Source organism: Pseudophryne corroboree, chromosome 7, assembly GCF_028390025.1.
Source record: "Pseudophryne corroboree isolate aPseCor3 chromosome 7, aPseCor3.hap2, whole genome shotgun sequence".
NCBI classification, from domain to species: Eukaryota; Metazoa; Chordata; class Amphibia; order Anura; family Myobatrachidae; genus Pseudophryne; species Pseudophryne corroboree.
The window spans coordinates 27180298-27202800 of NC_086450.1; the positions used below are offsets into that span (position 1 = coordinate 27180298).

At 44.8% G+C, this 22503-nt stretch overlaps 1 protein-coding gene across 1 annotated transcript in view; it reads right to left on the reverse strand.

Annotated features, from left to right (window-relative positions):
* Window positions 1–22503, reverse strand: part of ESYT3 (extended synaptotagmin 3) — a 135991-nt gene that overhangs the window by 74455 nt on the left and 39033 nt on the right. Inside the window, exons 2-5 of the mRNA XM_063932814.1 lie at window positions 18135–18176; window positions 4562–4696; window positions 4246–4322; window positions 1276–1345 (exon numbers count right to left, since the gene is read on the reverse strand). Of these exons, the coding sequence (XP_063788884.1) occupies window positions 1276–1345; window positions 4246–4322; window positions 4562–4696; window positions 18135–18176 (324 nt within the window). The remainder of the gene's footprint in view (window positions 1–1275; window positions 1346–4245; window positions 4323–4561; window positions 4697–18134; window positions 18177–22503) is intronic.

Consider the following 22503-nt stretch of genomic DNA (forward strand, 5'->3'; position numbering starts at 1 on the left):
AATTTAATCTGCGGCAATATAAATGGGAATCCCTTCGAAATATCTCATAACTGGTCTTTTATTGGGTAAAACGCGTTGGACAAATCTGTAATAAACACTAGAACCCGGTTGTTTCTGTTTGTAAGACTCATTTCCACTCAATAATATCACTAACTGGGTATATTTATTAATACATTAATATGCAGGGTATGGGACTCAGGGTCGACAGTGTCTAGGCCGACACAGGAAACAGGTCGACACAACCATTAGGTCGACGTGAACAAGGTCGACATGGAAAAAGGTCGACGTGCGTTTTTAATGGGTTTTTTGTGTCATTTCCTTCGTAAAGTGACGGGGAACCCCAATTAGTGCACCGCGTCCCCTCGCATGGCTCACTTTGCTCGCCATGCTTCGGGCAAGGTGCCTCGCACTACGCTCGGCACAGGTTACCGTTCCCAATTGTAGTCCACGTGGATCGTAAAGTATGAAAAAGCTAAAAAATAAAAATAAAAAAAGAGTGAAAAACTCATGTCAACATTTTTCCATGCCGACATTTTTCCATGCCGACCTTGTTCATGGTGACCTAATGGTTGCGTCGACCTACTCAATGTCGACCAATAGGTGTCAACCTATTGTGTGTTGACCTAGACAGTGTTGACCTAGAGTCTGGATACCAAATATACATTGGAGAGTCCAGCTGGACACCGTAATATCTGGGATACGGTCGTTAGGTCGTCACCACTTAGGTCGACAGTCATTAGGTCGACAGGGACACTAGGTCGACATGGTCATTAGGTTGACATGTACTAGGACATGAGTTATTCACAAATTTTTTTTCAATTTTTGGACTTTTTCATACATTACGATCCACGTGGACTACAATTGGAAACGGTGACCTGTGCCGAGCAGTCATGCGAGGGGACATTGTGCACTAATTGGGGTTCCCCGTCACTTTACGAAGAAAACGACACCAAAAAAAGTAAAAAAACTCATGTCGACCTTTTCACCTGTTGACCTAGCACATGTCGACCTAATGAACATGTCGACCTAGTGTCCCTGTCGACTTAATGACTGTCGACCTACGTTGGGTCAACCCAACGACCCACACCCGTAATATCCAATACTCAGATACTAGAGATTTCAACCAATGTACAGGATACAAGAATGAGCAATAGTCAGCAATAGGAAATGGCTCTACCCCTACTGGGCGGCATGGTGGCACTGTGGTTAGCATATATACAGGTTAGTGGTATATATAAATAGGCAGTAGAATATATGTCTCTGACGTGCACTCACCTGCACTCCATTAATTCCGGCCTTGCACAGCTTCTTCACCTCCACGTTAATCTCACAGTCTCCTGTGTAACTATAGAGAGATTACAGATTGTGAAATGTTCACTATCCGACGTGTACACGTGGAACATTCACTAATATACAGTGTACTCCGAATGGGACCAGCCATATATTATATACAGTATAGCAGTATCACAATGAATGACCCAATAGTGTGAGAAATACTTGTATTAATAAGCGTGTGAACAACAACTCCCAGCTTGTTCGGCCCCCTAGTGGCACACTAGAAGAATACAACAGCAGCTGAATTTGCAGAGACCTCTAATGCAGTTGCAGATGGAGTGGGATACTGGGGTCACTATGCATTGTGTGGGGGCATAGGGAGAATTCAGATGCGTTAGTCTGCGCAATATCATTGCACTGAAATAAAATAAGGTCAACACTGAATTGCAGGCCGGGTAAATATTATGTAGGGGCTCCGAATGCCCCCCCTGGAGCGTCCTTATTTCTCATGCAAACCATCCACTCCTATCCAGCACGTAATTTCTCCCAGTCCTGTCCTCTGTTATATGTACCACAGACTAGATATCATTGTATAATTACCAGGAACAGGCATCCTAGGCTACCAGCTCTCATGGAAAGCCAAGCCTTTGGCTTGTATAGCATGCTGGTACTTCTAGTTCCAGAGCACCTGGAGAGACTATAAGGTACACCCAGATATCAGATGCGCAGGGCCTCATTTACGAGCCTTCATTTGCGCAGGTCACCCTTGATTTGGAACTGAATGTGCTAATAAGCTGAGATGTGAATTATTCATATCGCTGAACTGTTTGGGTTCCGTACAGTCTTATGAATGTTAGAGCAACAGAATGTATTAATATAGTATGTGTTTTACTTCTAGTTCCATAACTGAACCACAAGTCCCAGCAGGTGAAACACACAGTGTGTGACTGGTCGGATGTTAACCATCAGCCAATATATTTGGTTTCCAATAAAAAAAAAGTATAAGAAAAGTGTAAATATAAGATTTTCAGAATAAATCTAGATCTAAAAGATTACTAAAGGCAGAACTTAATGAATGGGGGGGGGGGGGGGGGTCTTTGGATCTGGATTGCACACCCTAATTCTAAACATAATAAGAGGTGCTGCCGTGCTGGGACTTGTAGTGCCACACAGAAAAAAAAAATGAGAAAATGCAGGTGCACACTCCCAGTTCTAAGAACACTGCTATTCAGAACAATTTTAATAAACTCAATTTAACAAGGAGTACAATTGAGGTTTTAAGCATATTTTTGGCCAAAATATGGGCCCACCTACTGCCACCAGGAGACCTGTTCAGGTGGGTCCCCAACATTCCTAAAGTTCAAACCAAGAGAACGGGATCCCACGGGCCAGCACAACCCAACCATCCCAAGGCATCACACCAGTGAGAAGTACTCCTTTGACATCTGTCCCACCTGCGGTGCAGCATGCTTTTACCAAGGGCCAAATCTGCCCTTTCATTGCTATGTTTTTTGCTTAGCCTCTAACTTTGGATAAGCCCCAGAGGGAAGACGCTCCTATTCCTGCTTCTGATGACCGAGTTTACCACCAACCTATTGTGCCATGAATAATGTCCGACACATCTGCAAAGTGAATAATTAATGGTTCCCGGGGACACAGGCTGTCAGGATGAATATATGGAGAGTCCTTCACTACGTGCTGGAAATTATCTCTGCTCCCATGCAATATTAACAGCGTTTATGAACGCAGCCACCGGGGACCTTTCTGTCATTCTGTACTGAATGAAAGGAGGAGGAACTGTACATGGGTTGGGAAGTAGGTGCTATTAGCAGCCTGAGTCCTCCCTTCTGGGACCCTCTGTGTATACCCCAGGGGGCCGATCCCAAACAACAAACACCAGTCTAACCAGTTATTAAGCTCATCTGCTGGCTGCGCTGCAATTTCGACATCACAGGAGCACTTGTAGAACTGGGGAATGCTATTGCCACACAGAAGACACAAATTCCAGGGCTGTAACCTAATAAATGTTCTTGGCTCAGTTGTGCCCACAGCGCAGGGGAATCTACAGTATGTCGCAGGAAGAAATTATGTTTTCTCTGTGCCAATTATAACCCAACTCAGGAGGGATTATCTCCAAGCTATTGGCCTCCTTGTTGGACCTAGAGCTAAATGCAGATGGGTGTGAAGGTGCAATTTGCCCTCTGCAACCACGACAGTGTTTAATGCTCAGTGATAATATTTAAATATATATATTTTTATGGAACATGGACAAAATTTATTTTTATTTTCAGAAAAGTTTATCTTTGTATGGAATCCCCCTTCCCCTTATAGGGTACGTTCCAAAACGGTGTATATGCTTTAAAAAAGAAGAAGCTGTTTTTGAATAAAATTAAAAAGTAAAGATATTTTTCTGATAAGGGTGTGACTAGGGGGGAAACCTTTTCCCTACGCACATAAGACTTCCTGCCACATTTCCTGTTACCACTGGAGCAGTGCAGAGCACTACTTCCCTTCTGTGCATTAGTGAATACTGCAAAACACCCTTTGGTTTTGTATCCGCTATTTCAGATTCAGTAGCCCTTTAACAGTGATTTCTGTTTCTCCACCCTGTCCCTCTGCACCATACAAAGCTCTGTGGCTGGCGAGATACATTACAGGTGAACCTGGAACACGAGCCCCCACTGAGATCGACACACATGCCCCATGTCGGCAGAGGAAAATGTATGGAAGTCTCTGATCACATGTACCGAGTGCAGGCGAAGATGTAGATGGTGTCATTAGAGCAGAGGTGACACTAATTCATGATCTTACAGACTTCTACTCCTAAAGCCCCATCAGCGATAGGAGGGGTATGTGGTATTCCCAATATATCCAGCCTGCTTCAGCACACATTATCCTAAACCAAACATTTTCATTATTTTTACTTAAGAGTAAACTTTTAATAAACTTTGGATGGAGTCAGGAACGTACCAGATCTGCACATCCAAGATCACCTCTCTCTTGTCCACCTTCTTGGTATAAGCTTTCACGCCGTTGATCCTGGGAGACTGGAAAAAAAAAAACATATATATAATGCAGCATTAGAGAAGACTATAGAATATAGAATAAGTCCATCTTCCCCACTAGAACCCAGAGGCTGTTTTATAATGTGCCCTCAGGTCCTGATTCCTCCCCATTTATCACATAAAAGTATCTTTAGTCCTGTAGCTCCAGCCCTGTTCTCCAACAATTGCAGATTGTACAACCAGAAATCTAATTCAAGGAAATAGATGATGGAAGATTTTACCTTTTCTCCAAAGTGGACCTTGGTGAAAGTGAAGGCTTTGAGGTGACCGTTGGATGCTCGGATCAGTGGCTCAATCTTCTCTTGGAACAATTTTTCCACATACAAACCAAAGTATGGCCACATTTGCTGCACAACCTGAGGAAGGAGATATAAAGGTCACCAGTGTCCTTACAGTCTGACCACAGAGATATAACAGGTCACCAGGTTCCTCACAGTCTGACCACAGAGATATAACAGGTCACCAGTGTCCTTACAGTCTGATCAAAGCAATATAACAGGTCACCGGTGTCCTCACAGTCTGACCAAAGAGATATAACAGGTCACCGATGTCCTCACAGTCTGACCACAGAGATATAACAGGTCACCGGTGTCCTCACAGTCTGACCACAGAGATATAACAGGTCACCAATGTCCTCACAGTCTGACCACAGAGATATAACAGATCACCGGTGTCCTCACAGTCTGACCACAGAGATATAACAGGTCACCGGTGCCCTCACAGTCTGACCACAGAGATATAACAGGTCACCGGTGTCCTCACAGTCTGATCATAGAGATATAACAGGTCACCGGTGTCCTCACAGTCTGACCACAGATATATAACAGGTCACCAGTGTCCTCACATTCTTGCCACAGATATATAATAGGTCACCAGTGTCCTCACAGTCTGATCATAGAGATATAACAGGTCACCGGTGTCCTCACAGTCTGATCACAGATATATAACAGGTCACCGGTGTCCTCACAGTCTGATCACAGAGATATAACAGGTCACGGTGTCCTCACAGCCTGACCAGAGAGATATAACAGGTCACTGATGTCCTCACAGTCTGACCACAGAGATATAACAGGTCACTGGTGTCCTCACAGTCTGATCAAAGCAATATAACAGGTCACCGGTGTCCTCACAGTCTGACCATAGAGATATAACAGGTCACCGGTGTCCTCACAGTCTGACCATAGAGGTATAACAGGTCACCGGTGTCCTCACAGTCTGACCATAGAGATATAACAGGTCACTGGTGTCCTCACAGTCTGACCACAGAGATATAACAGGTCACTGGTGTCCTCACAGTCTGACCACAGGGATATAACAGGTCACCGGTGTCCTCACAGTCTGACCACAGAGATATAACAGGTCACCGATGTCCTCACAGTCTGACCACAGAGATATAACAGGTCACCGGTGTCCTCACAGTCTGACCACAGAGATATAACAGGTCACCGGTGTCCTCACAGTCTGACCACAGAGATATAACAGGTCACCAATGTCCTCACAGTCTGACCACAGAGATATAACAGGTCACCGGTGTCCTCACAGTCTGACCACAGAGATATAACAGGTCACCAATGTCCTCACAGTCTGACCACAGAGATATAACAGGTCACTAGTGTCCTCACAGTTAACGTTTATAATGAGTGATGCCAAAGGACACGCTGAATAACAGCCGGAAGAGAATAAGGGGTTCCCAATTTATCAAAAGGTTAGAATGTAAATGGTTCATCTCCAGTGCTAAAAAGAATGAACATTACAGCCTCAACAGGATATAGTATAATGTATCTGTGACACAGGAGCAAAGGGAGAGCAAATATAAACTCTTTGCTGCCTGAAGAAGTGGCCAGGTGACCTGAAACGCGTCCAAAGTTATTTATGCAAGTTTTTTTTTTTATTTGTATTTGATGCTTTATTTTAAGGTTTAGCAATGATTTGCTTATTTTTATTCTGTGGTACTGTTTTTAAATAATTTACTATTTATGGTGATACTTTTATATTTTATCATTATATTAATGATTTTTTTTTTCTTTTTGTTTATAATTGTCTGCACTGAGGAAAACATTATCACACATGCGATAATTTGGTATCCTATTAGCGGCGATAAGTTATCGCCGATAAGTCTCCATATGGTTTATTGCGGATTTCTCTTCACCATCTCCGAGCTGCGGATAAGTAGTGCAAAATTCCTGTTTTATGCTAAAAATGTCAGGATTTGGTTTAGAACCCCTGGGATACCCCCTGAATTACTAATTAGGCACAAGTTTTTAATTATTTTTAATTAACCAATAATGACGTCTTTTTTGAGGTAAAAAAATGCAAAGTGATGGAAATTGGGGAACAAGGTATGGGGCAGGTATATTGGGGTGATTTATGAGTGGGATGAGTATTTTTAGACTTGCAGGTGGGAGTAATTTCTTTCTTTCCTAAAATGACCCAAATATATACTTATACCCATTTTTGGGTGTGGTATTGAAGGTCGACCACGCTTAGGTCGACAGTCATTAGGTCGACCACTATTGGTTGACAGTAACTAGGTCGACAGGGATTCTAGGCCGACAGGGTCTCTAGGTCGACATGGTCTAGGTCAACAGGTCAAAAGGTCGATAAGTTTTTTGGTATCGTTTTCTTCGTAAAGTGACGGGAATCCCCAATTAGTGCACCGTGTCCCCTCGCATGGCGAGCGAACTTTGGGCAAGGTGCCTCACTCTGCTCCCACTGCACTCAGCACAGGTTACCGTTCCCAATCATATTCCACGTGGATCGAAAAGTATGAAAAAGTTCCAAAAAAGAAAAATTATGGGAAAAACTCATGTCAACCTTTTGACCTGTCGACTTAGAACATGTCAACCTAGAAACCCTCTTGACCTAGTTACTGTCGACCAATAGTGGTATCAATAGTGGTCGACCTAAGTCTTGTTTACCTAGAGACCGGATACCCCGTTTTTTATGTACCCCAAATTTAATGCCAGCATTTATTTTGCTGGAAAAAAATAGCTTTCTATCATTTTTCAGCATAAAAAAAAAAAAATGCAAATGTGACCCGATTTAATGACACCAATTAGTTATATTATGGCCACGAATAGACTTCTAGAATGTTTTCCTATATTAGGTTGGCATTTGGGGGGTACAGGCAGATTTCCCCACTTTTTCCTATGCTTTTGCTGGCTAGAATTATCGCGATTGCCATTTTTGCCGATTTGTAATAGGATAGGTGTGATAAACAGGAGTGCGCAGGCTGCGATAACCCAATTTTTCGGGAGATGGGTGCGATAACATTAGCCGCAGCCGCGGATCGCGTTATCGCAGCTAATAGGATACTCCCCTATGTCTGTGTCCACAGATAATAGAGTTCTAGGAGAATTATATCATTGTGATCTGAATCCGGTTTGTCTTTACGCTGCTGTATGTTGAGAGTTTAAACTAGCAAACAATACTGGCAAAATTAGTCCACACATGGGGGGTAATTCCAAGTTGATCGCAGCAGGATTTTTTATAGCAATTGGGTAAAACCATGTGCACTGCAGGGGAGGCAGATATAACATGTGCAGAGAGAGTTAGATTTGGGTGGGTTATAGTGTTTCTGTGCAGGGTAAATACTGGCTGCTTTATTTTTACACTGCAAATTAGATTGCAGATTGAACACACCACACCCAAATCTATCTCTCTCTGCACATGTTATATCTGCCTCCCCTGCAGTGCACACGGTTTTGCCCAATTGCTATCAAAAATCCTGCTGCGATCAACTTGGAATTACCCCCATGGGGTTATAAGTTGCGATGAAGACGCTACAACTTGTTGCATGTTACACAAATGATCATTTTTCAGAATGGCTGAACACGGGGCCTAATCCGGACCTGATCATAGCAGCAAATTTGTTATCTAATGGGCAAAACCATGTGCACTGCAGGGGGGGAAGATGTAACATGTGCAGAGAGAGTTACTCTGGGTGGGTTATATTGTTTCTGTGCAGGGTAAATACTGGCTGCTTTATCTTTACATTGCAATTTAGATTTCAGTTTGAACACACCCCACCCAAATCTAACTCTCTCTGCACATGTTACATCTGCCCCACCTGCACTGTACACGGTTTTGCCCATTAGCTGACAAATTTGTCGCTGCGATCAGATCTGAATTAGGCTCATGGCTTGTACACTATATATATTATTGGCATCACGTTATCTGCACGGAATGAGGCGTGTGCCACACAAACTGGTTTCCGTCACTCAGCTGCAACATATGAAGAAAAAAAAAGTTTACAAGTGTTGTGTCGTATTCCACAAGAACATAAACTGCTGACAAACAGATGTATAGCGTCAGGGAGAGATCCCAGGAGTCACCATAGATGCACCTATTGATTCACACGCTCCATTATCTGCACGTTAGCCAAAAGTGATCGGAGATTAATTGCTGGGGTATAAACACGCCGTTTAGCAAGGTATAATCTAGCAGTGTATTGATTGTTAAAGTAACCGCTAGTATTGACTTTTCAGTATATTAAACATCAGCTCATCGACATATTGACCGTAATAATGGAATAACGCTCTAAACCACCTCTCACATAAGACGTACAAGACTACTTTTGTGAAAGTATATAACGGGGGTTTAGTGGGCAGCACAGACATTGGGGGTTATTCAGAGTTGTTAGCAAACCAAACAAGTTAGCAGTTGGACAAAACTATGTGCACTGCAGGTGGGGCAGATGTAACATGTGCAGAGAGAGTTAGATTTGGGTGGGTCGTGTTTAAACTGAAATCTAATTTGCAGTGTAAAAACTAAGCAGCCAGTATATACCCTGCACAGAAACAATATAACCCACCCAAATCTAACTCTCTCCGCACACGTTACATCTGCCCCACCTGCAGTGCAGCATGACATTGCCCAATTGCTAACTTTTTTGGTTTGCTAACGACTCTGAATAACCCCCAAAGTGTGTACTGCTCCGACTGAGAAAATTGACTTATGTACAAATGTAAATGAGCCGCCAAAGCAGTTACACATGTCGAAGTCGAAAAATATTGCAGTACACACATCACGTACAAACTACACACACATGGCCTCCGTGCGCGTACTTGCTCTGCCGTGCGTGCACATATTCGCAATTTGCATATGGTCGCTCCCGCGGTCCTGCGTATTAGCGCGTGGTATGGGTAATTACGGTAGAGTTTGTGATCGCATGGAAAAGCCATAAAAACACTTATAACCTTAGCAGGGAAAGGAGACACGACACCAGATTGTATTTAAAATGCCGGGTTCCGACACACCAACATATAATTACTGAAAGGGGGTTACAATAACAATACAATACAATACAATAGAAAAATGGCTACAGTCAATGGTACATACGTTTTGGTTTCGCCTGCGCTTCCCGGCCGGTCCTCAGTCATCGAGGGAGATGACCTTCAGAGATTGTGTGTGACCGGGCATGCAGCTGGCTCTTTTATACAATAGTCCAAAACCTAACACAATGGATACTGTAATCTCTTTGTCCATTGGACACAGGGATGGTCATTTACAGTACAGGAGAGGTCATAGGTTGGTTTGAATAGGTGGGCGATGTCTGTTCCAGGTGCACTTGTGGGTGGTCTCCTCTGGGTTCCCACCGCATATCAGGTGTACAGTAAATACAGTTAATATTTATATTCTGCTCTTGCGCATAATTATTCGCAGGAGCATGCGATCTTCTGCAAACTTACACCGGAATATTTCTCTTAAAATACCCTACAGCTGGATACCAAACACCACCTAATAACCTTGTTCTGTCCCCTCCTGTCCTGTAAAGGTGAATCCCTTTGTTCTGATACCATTTAAACTATTGTAACTTGCTGGTGTGGTGCAAGGAGACTATGTGTACATTGTGCACTATTTGGATTAAATATGTAATGTGTATTTCAGTCACACGTGTAGCTGCTAGTGCTCACGGAGTATCTTTGGGTGTGTACGCACTGCGTGTACTTTGTACGGCCAGCGCGGCGTTTGTACGCAAAGTACATACACGGTACGGGGCTCTGTACGCTAATGGTGTAAAAAGTACGTAGGCTAAGGATTGATTACAGCGGCCGCAGAGGCTCCATTTAAAGTGTATTGAATGTCTTTATAAAGTGTTGCTTTTAGTCCTGTATGTAAACCGACGTTTACACACAGATTGGAAGGGAACGCATACATCCTATACTAATCAAAGGTCAACACTGCTCCTCACCTCTATGGGGGGATTTAAATGTTTTGCGTGTCAGTGACCATTAGATGGCGCCTGACGGAGCAATTTAAATGTTGCTCCGACGCTGACATTACTGTTATGTTGTTCCATCATTCTGACGGGCTGGTAACTAGCCAGAAATAAATGGAGTAATCCCACTTTATTTCCACATTTCAGTTTCCACAGGACCACACAGCTGCTGCTGTACTGAGGTAAAGTGTGATTATTGTATTCAACAAGACTGGTGAGTTCCATCTGTACCAACCAATCAGCACCTAACTCTCTTTTGTCACACACAGCCTGTAAAATGTACGGTAGAAGCTGATTGGCCAGTACTTTTATCTCTCACAATTTTATCTCTCTCTGAGCTTTGATAAATACCCCCCTAAATACCGTATATACTCGAGTATAAGCCGACTTTTTCAGCACTTTTTTTTGTGCTGAAAAAGCCCCCTCGGCTTATACTCGAGTCAGTGTGAAGGAGGGACACGGAGGGCACAGTGCACGCCTCTCCTGTGTCCCTCCTGCGTCTCCGGTGGCAGCGGCGGGTCTATTAAATGAAGTACCCGTTCGTGAGCTCTGATTGGCTCACGGCCGCCGGAGACGCAGGAGGGACACAGGAGAGGCGCGCGCTGTGCCCTCCGTGTCCCTCCTTCAGAAAACAGCGCGGGAGCGGCGGATGGTAAGTTATACCTGGCACTGGGGGAGCATATTTGGCACTTGGGGGGGGGGGGGGGGGGGGGCATATGTGGCACTGAGGGGGCAGATCTGGCAGTATGAGGGCATATCTGGCACTGTGGGGGCATATCTGGCAGTGTGAGGGCATATCTGGCACTGTGGGGGCATATCTGGCACTATGAGGGCTTATCTGGCAGTGTGAGGGCATATCTGGCACTGTGGGGGCATATCTGGCAGTGTGAGGGCATATCTGGCAGTGTGAGGGCATATCTGGCACTGTGGGGGCATATCTGGCAGTGTGAGGGAATATCTGGCACTGTGGGGGCATATCTGGCACTGTGGGGCCATATCCGGCACTATGAGGGCATATCTGGCAGTATGAGGGCATATCTGGCACTGTGGGGGAATATCTGGCAGTATGAGGGCATATCTGGCACTGTGGGGGAATATCTGGCAGTATGAGGGCATATCTGGCACTGTGGGGGAATATCTGGCAGTATGGGGGCATATCTGGCACTGTGGGGGCATATCTGGCAGTATGAGGGCATATCTGGCACTGTGGGGGCATATCTGGCAGTATGAGGGCATATCTGGCACTGTGGGGGCATATCTGGCACTGTGGGGGAATATCTAGCAGTATGAGGGCATATCTGGCAGTATGAGGGCTGTGTACGGCTAGAGCTGCATTTCCCACCCTAGGCTTATACTCGAGTTAATACGTTTTCCCAGGTTTTTGTGGTAAAATTAGGTGCCTCGCCTTATATTCGGGTCGACTTATACTCGAGTATATACGGTAATATGTTTTTGGAGAAAAAGGTATTAGAAATGTGTATAATGTCTATACTGGTTGGACTACATGTCTCAGCAGTTAATTATTTAATATGTAACCTGCGATTGCTCCTTTGTTGACAATCAGTTTGATGTTTATAATCCTAAATAATTCATCTACATTAGGAGAATTGGCATACACCCTTTCACAGCTGCTGCAAATGGTTTTTTGATTAGACATAGAAAAATCAAGTGCATAAGATTCATCGTATTGCATGGTTTCATTAACACTGAGACGTACTTATATTTCCATCCAATTATAAAGTGAGGACATTTTACATTTTGGAAATTAAAATCCTGTGATCTGTTCCCTTTATGAAGGTAACCTCCTCACTTTCAGTATTGGATGCTGACTGAAACTTCCCCTTGCCAATTCAATCAGCCGCACAACTTAAGCCCCGTTCACACGAGAGAGATGGGTGCTGAGCGATTTATCACAGGGCGAATTCAGACCTGATCGCTAGCAGGCAATTTTTGCAGCGCTGCGATCAGATAGTCACCACCCATAGGGGAGGGTATTTTAGCTGTGTAAGTGTGCGATCGCATGTGTAGCAGAGATGTACAAACAGATCTTGTGCAGTCTCTGCTCAGCCCAGGACTTACTCAGCCGCTGCGATCACTTCAGCCTGTCCTGGTCCGGAATTGACATCAGACACCGGCCCTGCAAACGCTTGGACACGCCTGCGTTTTTCCACTCTCCCAGAAAACGGTCAGTTACCACCCACAAACGCCCTCTTCCTGTCAATCTCCTTGCGATCACCCGTGCGAACGGATCCGTCACTCAAACCCATCGCTGAGCGGCGATCCGCTTTGTACCTGTGTGACGCGTCTGCGCATTGTGGTGCATGCGCAGTTTGGACCTTATCGCCCGCTGTGCGAAAACGCAGCCTAGCGATCAGATCTGAATTACCCCCATAGATCGCTCAGCACTCAGCGTGATGTGAGCAGAGCAGGGGGGGGAGGGGGGGGCATGCTCATTTCACCCAGCGGTGAAGTGAGCGATTCCACTAGTTCTGACATACATGCATGCTAAATCTAGAGCCGGCAATAGCGACGCGCAGGACCGCGCATTGCTGTCGCCGGCACCCTACACACGGCGAGATCCGTGCTTAATTTCTAAGCAATCTAGTCAGATTGCTTAGAATGTAAGCACGGGTCTCTCTGTGTGTACCCCCTGTTTAGCTCCCGGGTTAAGGGCCCGGAACTATAAAATTATCTCCTGCGGAAAGCCCACGGATAACGTGCGGCAAGCCATAGCACGCAATTAGCCCCAGAAACACCAGTTCACACAGACTGTATGAGATCAGAAATCCGTGTGAACCCGTTTTGGTTTTAAGATGCTGAATCCAAGATGTCACACCTCATCTAGAGCGATAACCAAGACAGGGTGGACTGAATTGGATTCATTATCTGTAACAGCTGATATCAGTGTATTTTCTATTGTTTTATATCTATTATTCAGTGTTTTTCGCAATAAATGTTTATTTTATAGAGACGTGTTTTATATGAAAACTGATGTATTTAAGATACAAAGTGCATTAGCCCAGAAAGTCCAAGAGAGGAAATCAATTCAGTATCTGCCCGAGAAATCAGACACACAGGTGTGTACCCAGGTATCTAGACCAGACATCAGACACACAGGTGTGTACCCAGGTATCTAGACCAGACATCAGACACACAGGTGTGTACCCAGGTACCTAGACCAGACATCAGACACACAGGTGTGTACTCAGGTATCTAGACCAGACATCAGACACACAGGTGTGTACCCAGGTATCTAGACCAGACATCAGACACACAGGTGTGTACCCAGGTACCTAGACCAGACATCAGACACACAGGTGTGTACTCAGGTATCTATACCAGACATCAGACACACAGGTGTGTACTCAGGTATCTAGACCAGACATCAGACACACAGGTGTGTACTTAGAGGTATCTAGACCAGACATCAGACACACAGGTGTGTACTCAGGTATCTAGACCAGACATCAGACACACAGGTGTGTACTCAGGTATCTATACCAGACATCAGACCCACAGGTGTGTACCCAGGTATCTAGACCAGACATCAGACACACAGGTGTGTACCCAGGTATCTAGACCAGACATCAGACACACAGGTGTGTACCCAGGTATCTAGACCAGACATCAGACACACAGGTGTGTACTCAGGTATCTATACCAGACATCAGACACACAGGTGTGTACTCAGGTATCTAGACCAGACATCAGACACACAGATGTGTACTTAGAGGTATCTAGACCAGACATCAGACACACAGGTGTGTACTCAGGTATCTAGACCAGACATCAGACACACAGGTGTGTACTCAGGTATCTATACCAGACATCAGACACACAGGTGTGTACCCAGGTATCTAGACCAGACATCAGACACACAGGTGTGTACTCAGGTATCTAGACCAGACATCAGACACACAGGTGTGTACTCAGGTATCTAGACCAGACATCAGACACACAGGTGTGTACTCAGGTATCTATACCAGACATCAGACACACAGGTGTGTACTCAGGTATCTAGACCAGACATCAGACACACAGGTGTGTACCCAGGTATCTAGACCAGACATCAGACACACAGGTGTGTACCCAGGTATCTAGACCAGACATCAGACACACAGGTGTGTACTCAGGTATCTAGACCAGACATCAGACACACAGGTGTGTACTCAGGTATCTAGACCAGACATCAGACACACAGGTGTGTACTTAGAGGTATCTAGACCATAAATCAGACACACAGGTGTGTACTCAGGTATCTAGACCAGACATCAGACACACAGGTGTGTACTCAAGTATCTAGACCAGACATCAGACACACAGGTGTGTACTTAAAGGTATCTAGACCATAAATCAGACACACAGGTGTGTACTCAGGTATCTAGACCAGACATCAGACACACAGGTGTGTACTTAGAGGTATCTAGACCAGACATCAGACACACAGGTGTGTACTCAGGTATCTAGACCATAAATCAGACTCACAGGTGTTTACTCAGGTATCTAGACCATAAATCAGACACACAGGTGTGTACTCAGGTATCTAGACCAGACATCAGACACACAGGTGTGTACTCAGGTATCTAGACCAGACATCAGACACACAGGTGTGTACTCAGGTATCTAGACCAGACATCAGACACACAGGTGTGTTCTCAGGTATCTAGACCAGACATCAGACACACAGGTGTGTACTTAGAGGTATCTAGACCAGTCATCAGACACACAGGTGTGTGCTTAGAGGTATCTAGACCAGACATCAGACACACAGGTGTGTACTCAGGTATCTAGACCAGACATCAGGCACACAGGTGTGTACTCAGGTATCTAGACCAGACATCAGACACACAGGTGTGTACTCAGGTATCTAGACCATAAATCAGACACACAGGTGTGTGCCCAGGTATCTAGACCATAAATCAGACACACAGGTGTGTACTCAGGTATCTAGACCAGATATCAGACACACAGGTGTGTACTCAGGTATCTAGACCAGACATCAGACACACAGGTGTGTACTCAGGTATCTAGACCAGACATCAGACACACAGGTGTGTACTTAGAGGTATCTAGACCAGAAATCAGACACACAGGTGTGTACTCAGGTATCTAGACCAGACATCAGACACACAGGTGTGTACTTAGAGGTATCTAGACCATAAATCAGACACACAGGTGTGTACTCAGGTATCTAGACCAGACATCAGACACACAGGTGTGTACTCAGGTATCTAGACCAGACATCAAACACACAGGTGTGTACTTAGAGGTATCTAGACCAGAAATCAGACACACAGGTGTGTACTCAGGTATCTAGACCAGACATCAGACACACAGGTGTGTACTCAGGTATCTAGACCAGACATCAGACACACAGGTGTGTACTTAGAGGTATCTAGACCAGTCAACAGACACACAGGTGTGTACTTAGAGGTATCTAGACCAGACATCAGACACACAGGTGTGTACTCAGGTATCTAGACCAGACATCAGACACACAGGTGTGTACTCAGGTATCTAGACCAGACATCAGGCACACAGGTGTGTACTCAGGTTTCTAGACCATAAATCAGACACACAGGTGTGTGCCCAGGTATCTAGACCATAAATCAGACACACAGGTGTGTACTCAGGTATCTAGACCAGATATCAGACACACAGGTGTGTACTCAGGTATCTAGACCAGACATCAGACACACAGGTGTGTACTTAGAGGTATCTAGACCATAAATCAGACACACAGGTGTGTACCCAGGTATCTAGACCAGACATCAGACACACAGGTGTGTACTCAGGTATCTAGACCAAACATCTGACACACAGGTGTGTACTCAGGTATCTAGACCAGACATCAGACACACAGGTGTGTACTCAGGTATCTAGACCAGACATCAGACACACAGGTGTGTACTTAGAGGTATCTAAACCAGAAATCAGACACACAGGTGTGTACTCAGGTATCTAGACCAGACATCAGACACACAGGTGTGTACTTAGAGGTATCTAGACCATAAATCAGACACACAGGTGTGTACTCAGGTATCTAGACCAGACATCAGACACACAGGTGTGTACTCAGGTATCTAGACCAGACATCAGACACACAGGTGTGTACTTAGAGGTATCTAGATCAGACATCAGACACACAGGTGTGTACTCAGGTATCTAGACCAGACATCAGACACACAGGTGTGTACTCAGGTATCTAGACCAGACATCAGACACACAGGTGTGTACTCAGGTATCTAGACCAGACATCAGGCACACAGGTGTGTACTCAGGTATCTAGACCAGACATCAGACACACAGGTGTGTACTCAGGTATCTAGACCAGACATCAGACACACAGGTGTGTACTCAGGTATCTAGACCAGACATCCGACACACAGGTGTGTACTCAGGTATCTAGACCAGACATCCGACACACAGGTGTGTACTCAGGTATCTAGACCATAAATCAGACACACAGGTGTGTACTCAGGTATCTAGACCAGACATCAGACACACAGGTGTGTACCCAGGTATCTAGACCAGACATCAGACACAAAGGTGTGTACTCAGGTATCTAGACCAGACATCAGACACACAGGTGTGTACCCAGGTATCTAGACCAGACATCAGACACACAGGTGTGTACTCAGGTATCTAGACCAGACATCAGACACACAGGTGTGTACTCAGGTATCTAGACCAGAAATCAGACACACAGGTGTGTACTCAGGTATCTAGACCAGACATCAGACACACAGGTGTGTACCCAGGTATCTAGACCAGACATCAGACACAAAGGTGTGTACTCAGGTATCTAGACCAGACATCAGACACACAGGTGTGTACTCAGGTATCTAGACCAGACATCAGACACACAGGTGTGTACCCAGGTATCTAGATCAGACATCAGACACAAAGGTGTGTACACAGGTATCTAGACCAGACATCAGACACAAAGGTGTGTACACAGGTATCTAGACCAGACAGGTATCTGGGGCCTAATTCAGACCTGATCCCTGTTGTACAAAATCGTACAGCGGCCGATTATCGAACGACTGCGCATGCGTACGGATTGTCATGCGCATGTGTGTGGCCAAACTGCAAAAAAAATCCTTCGTCTTTTTTTGATTGGTAGTTGAATGCAGGCAGATTGACAGGAAGAGGGCGTTTGTGGGTGGTAACTGGCCGTTTTCTGGGAGTGTCAGGAAAAACGCAGGCGTTCCCAAGTGTTTTCAGGGTGGGTGTGTGACGTCAGCCCCGCCCCTGATCAGCCTGATTCTATGGCACTGTAGGAGTAAGTCCTGGGCTACGCACAGACTGGAAAAATCAATCGATGGTGAGTGAGATGCGAATGGATGAGCGCTGTCTGGAGAAGCTTTCGCACGGCATACGCATGCATTCGCACACTTGTACGGGGCGGGTTTTCACTCAGTCTGGGCTGCGGATATCTGATCGCAGGCCTCTGCAAAAATTGCATCGCATTCGATCAGGTCTGAATTAGGCCCCTAGACCAGAAATCAGACACACAGATGTATATGCCGGTATGCTCTGTGTCAATGTATAAATGGAGAGGAACATGTTACCTTATTGACCCACTCCACCCGTTCTACATCCGGAAAATGCACCTGTGAAGACAAAGGAGAAATATCCTCATTTTTCATGTTCTCACTAGGAGTAAAAATACATTTATTATCATTTATTTGTCTGGTGCCACAAAATAATGGACTAAGGGGGTCATTCCGAGTTGTTCGCTCGTTATTTTTTTCTCGCAACGGAGCGATTAGTCGCTAATGCGCATGCGCAATGTCCGCAGTGCGAGTGCGCCAAGTAAATTTGCTATGCAGTTAGGAATTTTACTCACGGCATTACAAGGTTTTTTCTTCGTTCTGGTGATCGGAGTGTGACTGACAGGAAGTGGGTGTTTCTGGGCGGAAACTGGCCGTTTTATGGGAGTGTGTGAAAAAACACTACCGTTTCTGGGAAAAACGCGGGAGTGGCTGGAGAAACGGAGGAGTGTCTGGGCGAACGCTGGGTGTGTTTGTGACGTCAAACCAGGAACGACAAGCACTGAACTGATCGCACTGGAAGAGTAAGTCTCGAGCTACTCAGAAACTGCACAGAGAAGTCTTTTCGCAATATTGCAAATCTTTCGTTCGCAATTTTGATAAGCTAAGATTCACTCCCAGTAGGCGGCAGCTTAGCGTGTGCAAAGCTGCTAAAAGCAGCTTGCGAGCGAACAACTCGGAATGAGGGCCTAAATTGAGGTACAGTAAATGCATATATATTCACATTATACAGCATATCTCTATATACTTTATACAGGGACAGTATATCTCTACAGATCTACTCATATTATATAATAATGGTGAAAGGCTGTCATGTCTCAGACATGCTCAGTAGATGCCCAAACTCCCAGATGATGACATCACTGACACTGGTGGGAGGGGTCAGAACATAGCAACTGAACTGAAAGAGGTATCTATGATCACCCATTACACCTCAAGTAGCGGGAAAATAAATATATATGAACACCCTTATCATCAATTAAACCTCACACAATAGGAATATAAACATATTGGGCCAGGCCACTCATTCACCGCCCGCAGTAACATAGGGGGACATTTACTAAGCAGTGATAAGAGCGGAGAAGTGAGCCAGTTGAGAAGTTGTCCCATCCACCAATCAGCAGCTCTGTATAATTTTATAGTATGCAAATTATAGATGTTACTTCAGTGCTGATTGGTTGATGGGGCAACTTCTCCACTGGCTCACTTCTCCGCTCTTATCACTTCTTAGTAAATGTCCCCCTTAATTTATTATTAAACCACTTTTTGGACACTTTTTAAACGGCCAGTGAAACACATGTAGCGGCCGCTGTCAGTAGGACACATCAATATTTTTCATGTAATTTTTGCATACTTGTGAGCAAATGATGGGTCCAAAATACTAGTATCTCTATAGTTCTAAACAAATTACATAGGTATACTCAGTGGTGTAATTTCATATCAGACGCCCAGAGGCAAAATAGAAGGTTGTGCCGTCAGCATATGTACAGTAGCACAGTTGAGGGAGGCAAAAGAAGACGTCACAATACTTTTAGTGGTCGCCAGGATTGGCTCCTATTGGAGCCCCTGTCTCGGTGACACACCAGTGGCAAATCTGGGAGAATGAACATTCCTTTCTGCAGCTAATTGGGGCGATAAGGAATCTTTATTTTCGGGTGATGCCTGCATACGATAATAAATAGATCCGTTAAAATTTTTTTTAACAATTAGTGCACTTCCTTATAACAAGTTCTGATCTTCTTTCTTTCATCATAGAAGACACAACAGCAGAGCTGTAGCTCACTATACACACACACTGCTGCTGCTATCACACATTTCAGGACTCTTCAGCTCTAGGGAGCTACAAAGGGGGCTTGTGAGCAAGGCATAGTTGCCTACCCTCCCTCATTCTGCAGGAGACTCCCTGAAATAGCAGCAATCTCCCTGACTCCCTGAATAGACCAGCAATCTCCCTGATTGCACCTTACCCTCAATATGTAGCTATTCTTAGGGGGGGAAGAAATCACAGATACATACATTCAAATGGGTTCATCAGTCATTCCCCTGCTTTGGCTATAAGGCACAATGATCCCTATGGCTACATGCATTTTAAATAAGGTTTCTTGCTGCCACTTACAGTATATGGCAGCTCTTGTAAAACACAATACACAAACAAATCCTGCAAAATATCACTGTCTTTTCTTCAACAAGTAGATCTTACTAACGTTGGGTCTCATTTACATTTGGATGTAAGTCATTTTCATGACACGCCTCTCCGATGTAGCAGCACACGTCCACACTGATAGGTGTTACTTTCACTATCTCTGTGAAATGATTTTTCAAAAGTAGGCAAGTGTGGAGCCAGGGCAGCAGTCAGCAGTGACTGTAGCAAATCCCTATGAAATGAGTGGATAGCATAGGCAAACGCAGGGGGGAATTTCCGGTTGCCTGGAAACCCCCCTCCTCTTGGCAAGTGGATCAAATTAGGACAATAGCAATGGTATATAATACGATTACTAGAGCTGCTACCACATCATGCAGTTTAAGGGACAGAGCAGAGCTGCTGCACATGCCCAGTCTGTGTGTGTGGTTCTCAGTCCTCAATCAGTGCAATGGACCGGAGAGTTGCTACCAGGAAGAAGAGACAGGAGCCTTACCCTGAGGTGGGAGGATGTGTGCTTAGAAAGTGCAGTATTGGTTCTATTATGTTTGTGTATTTATTACAGTATGTTTAACCTTTTCCTGACCACTTATTTATATTATTTAAATATGTTTGCTACAGCCAATACTATAGGCAATCTATAGTGTTAAATATTAATACGGTATTCCATGTTCCGCAGAGTAGTAGATTGTGGATTGCATTTGGAAACCCCCCTATAGAAATCCTGTATTTGCCACTGGATAGAGATCTGTCCTAGTTCTCCACCCCCCCTCAGTCTTTCCTCCTTTGTGCCCCCCTGACAGCTTAAGCCCGGAGGCCAGTGCCTCCAATGTCTCTGGGAGTTACGCCACTGGGTATAGTATGTCTACTGTCTACATAATATATAGCACATTATATAGACCGGACATAGCAGAAAGACTTACAAGACCAACAGGCAAAATAAAACGCTAAGAAAAGCTACACAAGGGATGTACAAGAAGTATCAATACTAGAAATAGAATAGAATGAGACTAATGGTGGGTACAGGTGGGTGAAGTTAGTGCACACAAGATGAGATGGTCTTCCTCTTATGGAGGGGATGGGGGGTACAGTGGTTGTCTATATATCTATAAACATTATAAATATAGTATGTCTATGCAGAGGCATAACTATTGGACCGAGGTATGCCGCAATGAAGGGGCCCGCAGCCAGCGGCATTATCAGTATGCCACGGGCTATAACAAAGAAGGAGAAGGCGGTCCGGCTGGGGGAGAGGAGTGGGGGGTCCTACCCACCTCTCACCTCTGGCTTATCCTCTCTGAGACCTGCTATTGTCACCAGGGATATGACGTCACAATCTCATGAAAGTCCCTTTCGCAAAAAACCCTTAGAGTCGCCCCGGCTCTGCCGGCCCGGAGCCAGCCCACAAAGGCACCACATTCTCCAGCCAGCCTACAATCACCAGGAGCAGGAAGCTGGGCAGGACACAGGTACTGCAGGACAGTAACTGCGCCCATGGACGTTCGGTGGCACTGGTCTCACTGCCTAGTCTGGCCCCGCTGACCATCACACACTCACTCCGGGGTATTATATATGAAACGTAAGAATTTGGAACCCACTTTTACTTTTAAATTGAATTGCGCAAGATTTGTTTGCAGGGGACTCGTAAAAAAAAAAAAAATTATTAAGCAAAATTATATTTCTAAACAACAATTTCTAGAACAAAAATAATTATAAAAAGTATCTTCTTTAATATTTTTAACTATTTTTTTTTGTCTTAAAAAAAAAAAAATTCCCCGGAAATAAAATAGTCACTAAATAATTCACTTGTACGCCCATGCTTCAGGAAATGCGATTTTGCAGGATACGGAACTGCTAATGTTAGCAAGTGACGTTGCCGATAGGAGCAGTAAAAAACTAATTCGCAACTGCATACACATTTGCAGCCTATACGCAAGAACGAGGAACATCGTATGATCCTAATATGAGGGTCATTCCGAGTTGATCGCTCGCTAGCTAGTTTTAGCAGCCATGCAAACGCTATGCCGCCGCCCACTGGGAGTGTATTTTAGCTTAGCAGAAGTGCAAACGGTTGTATGGCAGAGCTCCTGCAAAAAAAATTTGTGTAGTTTCAGAGTAGCTCAAAACCTACTCAGCGCTTGCGATTACTTCAGACTATTCAGTTCCGGATTTGACGTCACAAAGCCGCCCAGCATTCGCCCAGCCACGCCTGCGTTTTCCCTGGCACGCCTGCGTTTTCCTAACACT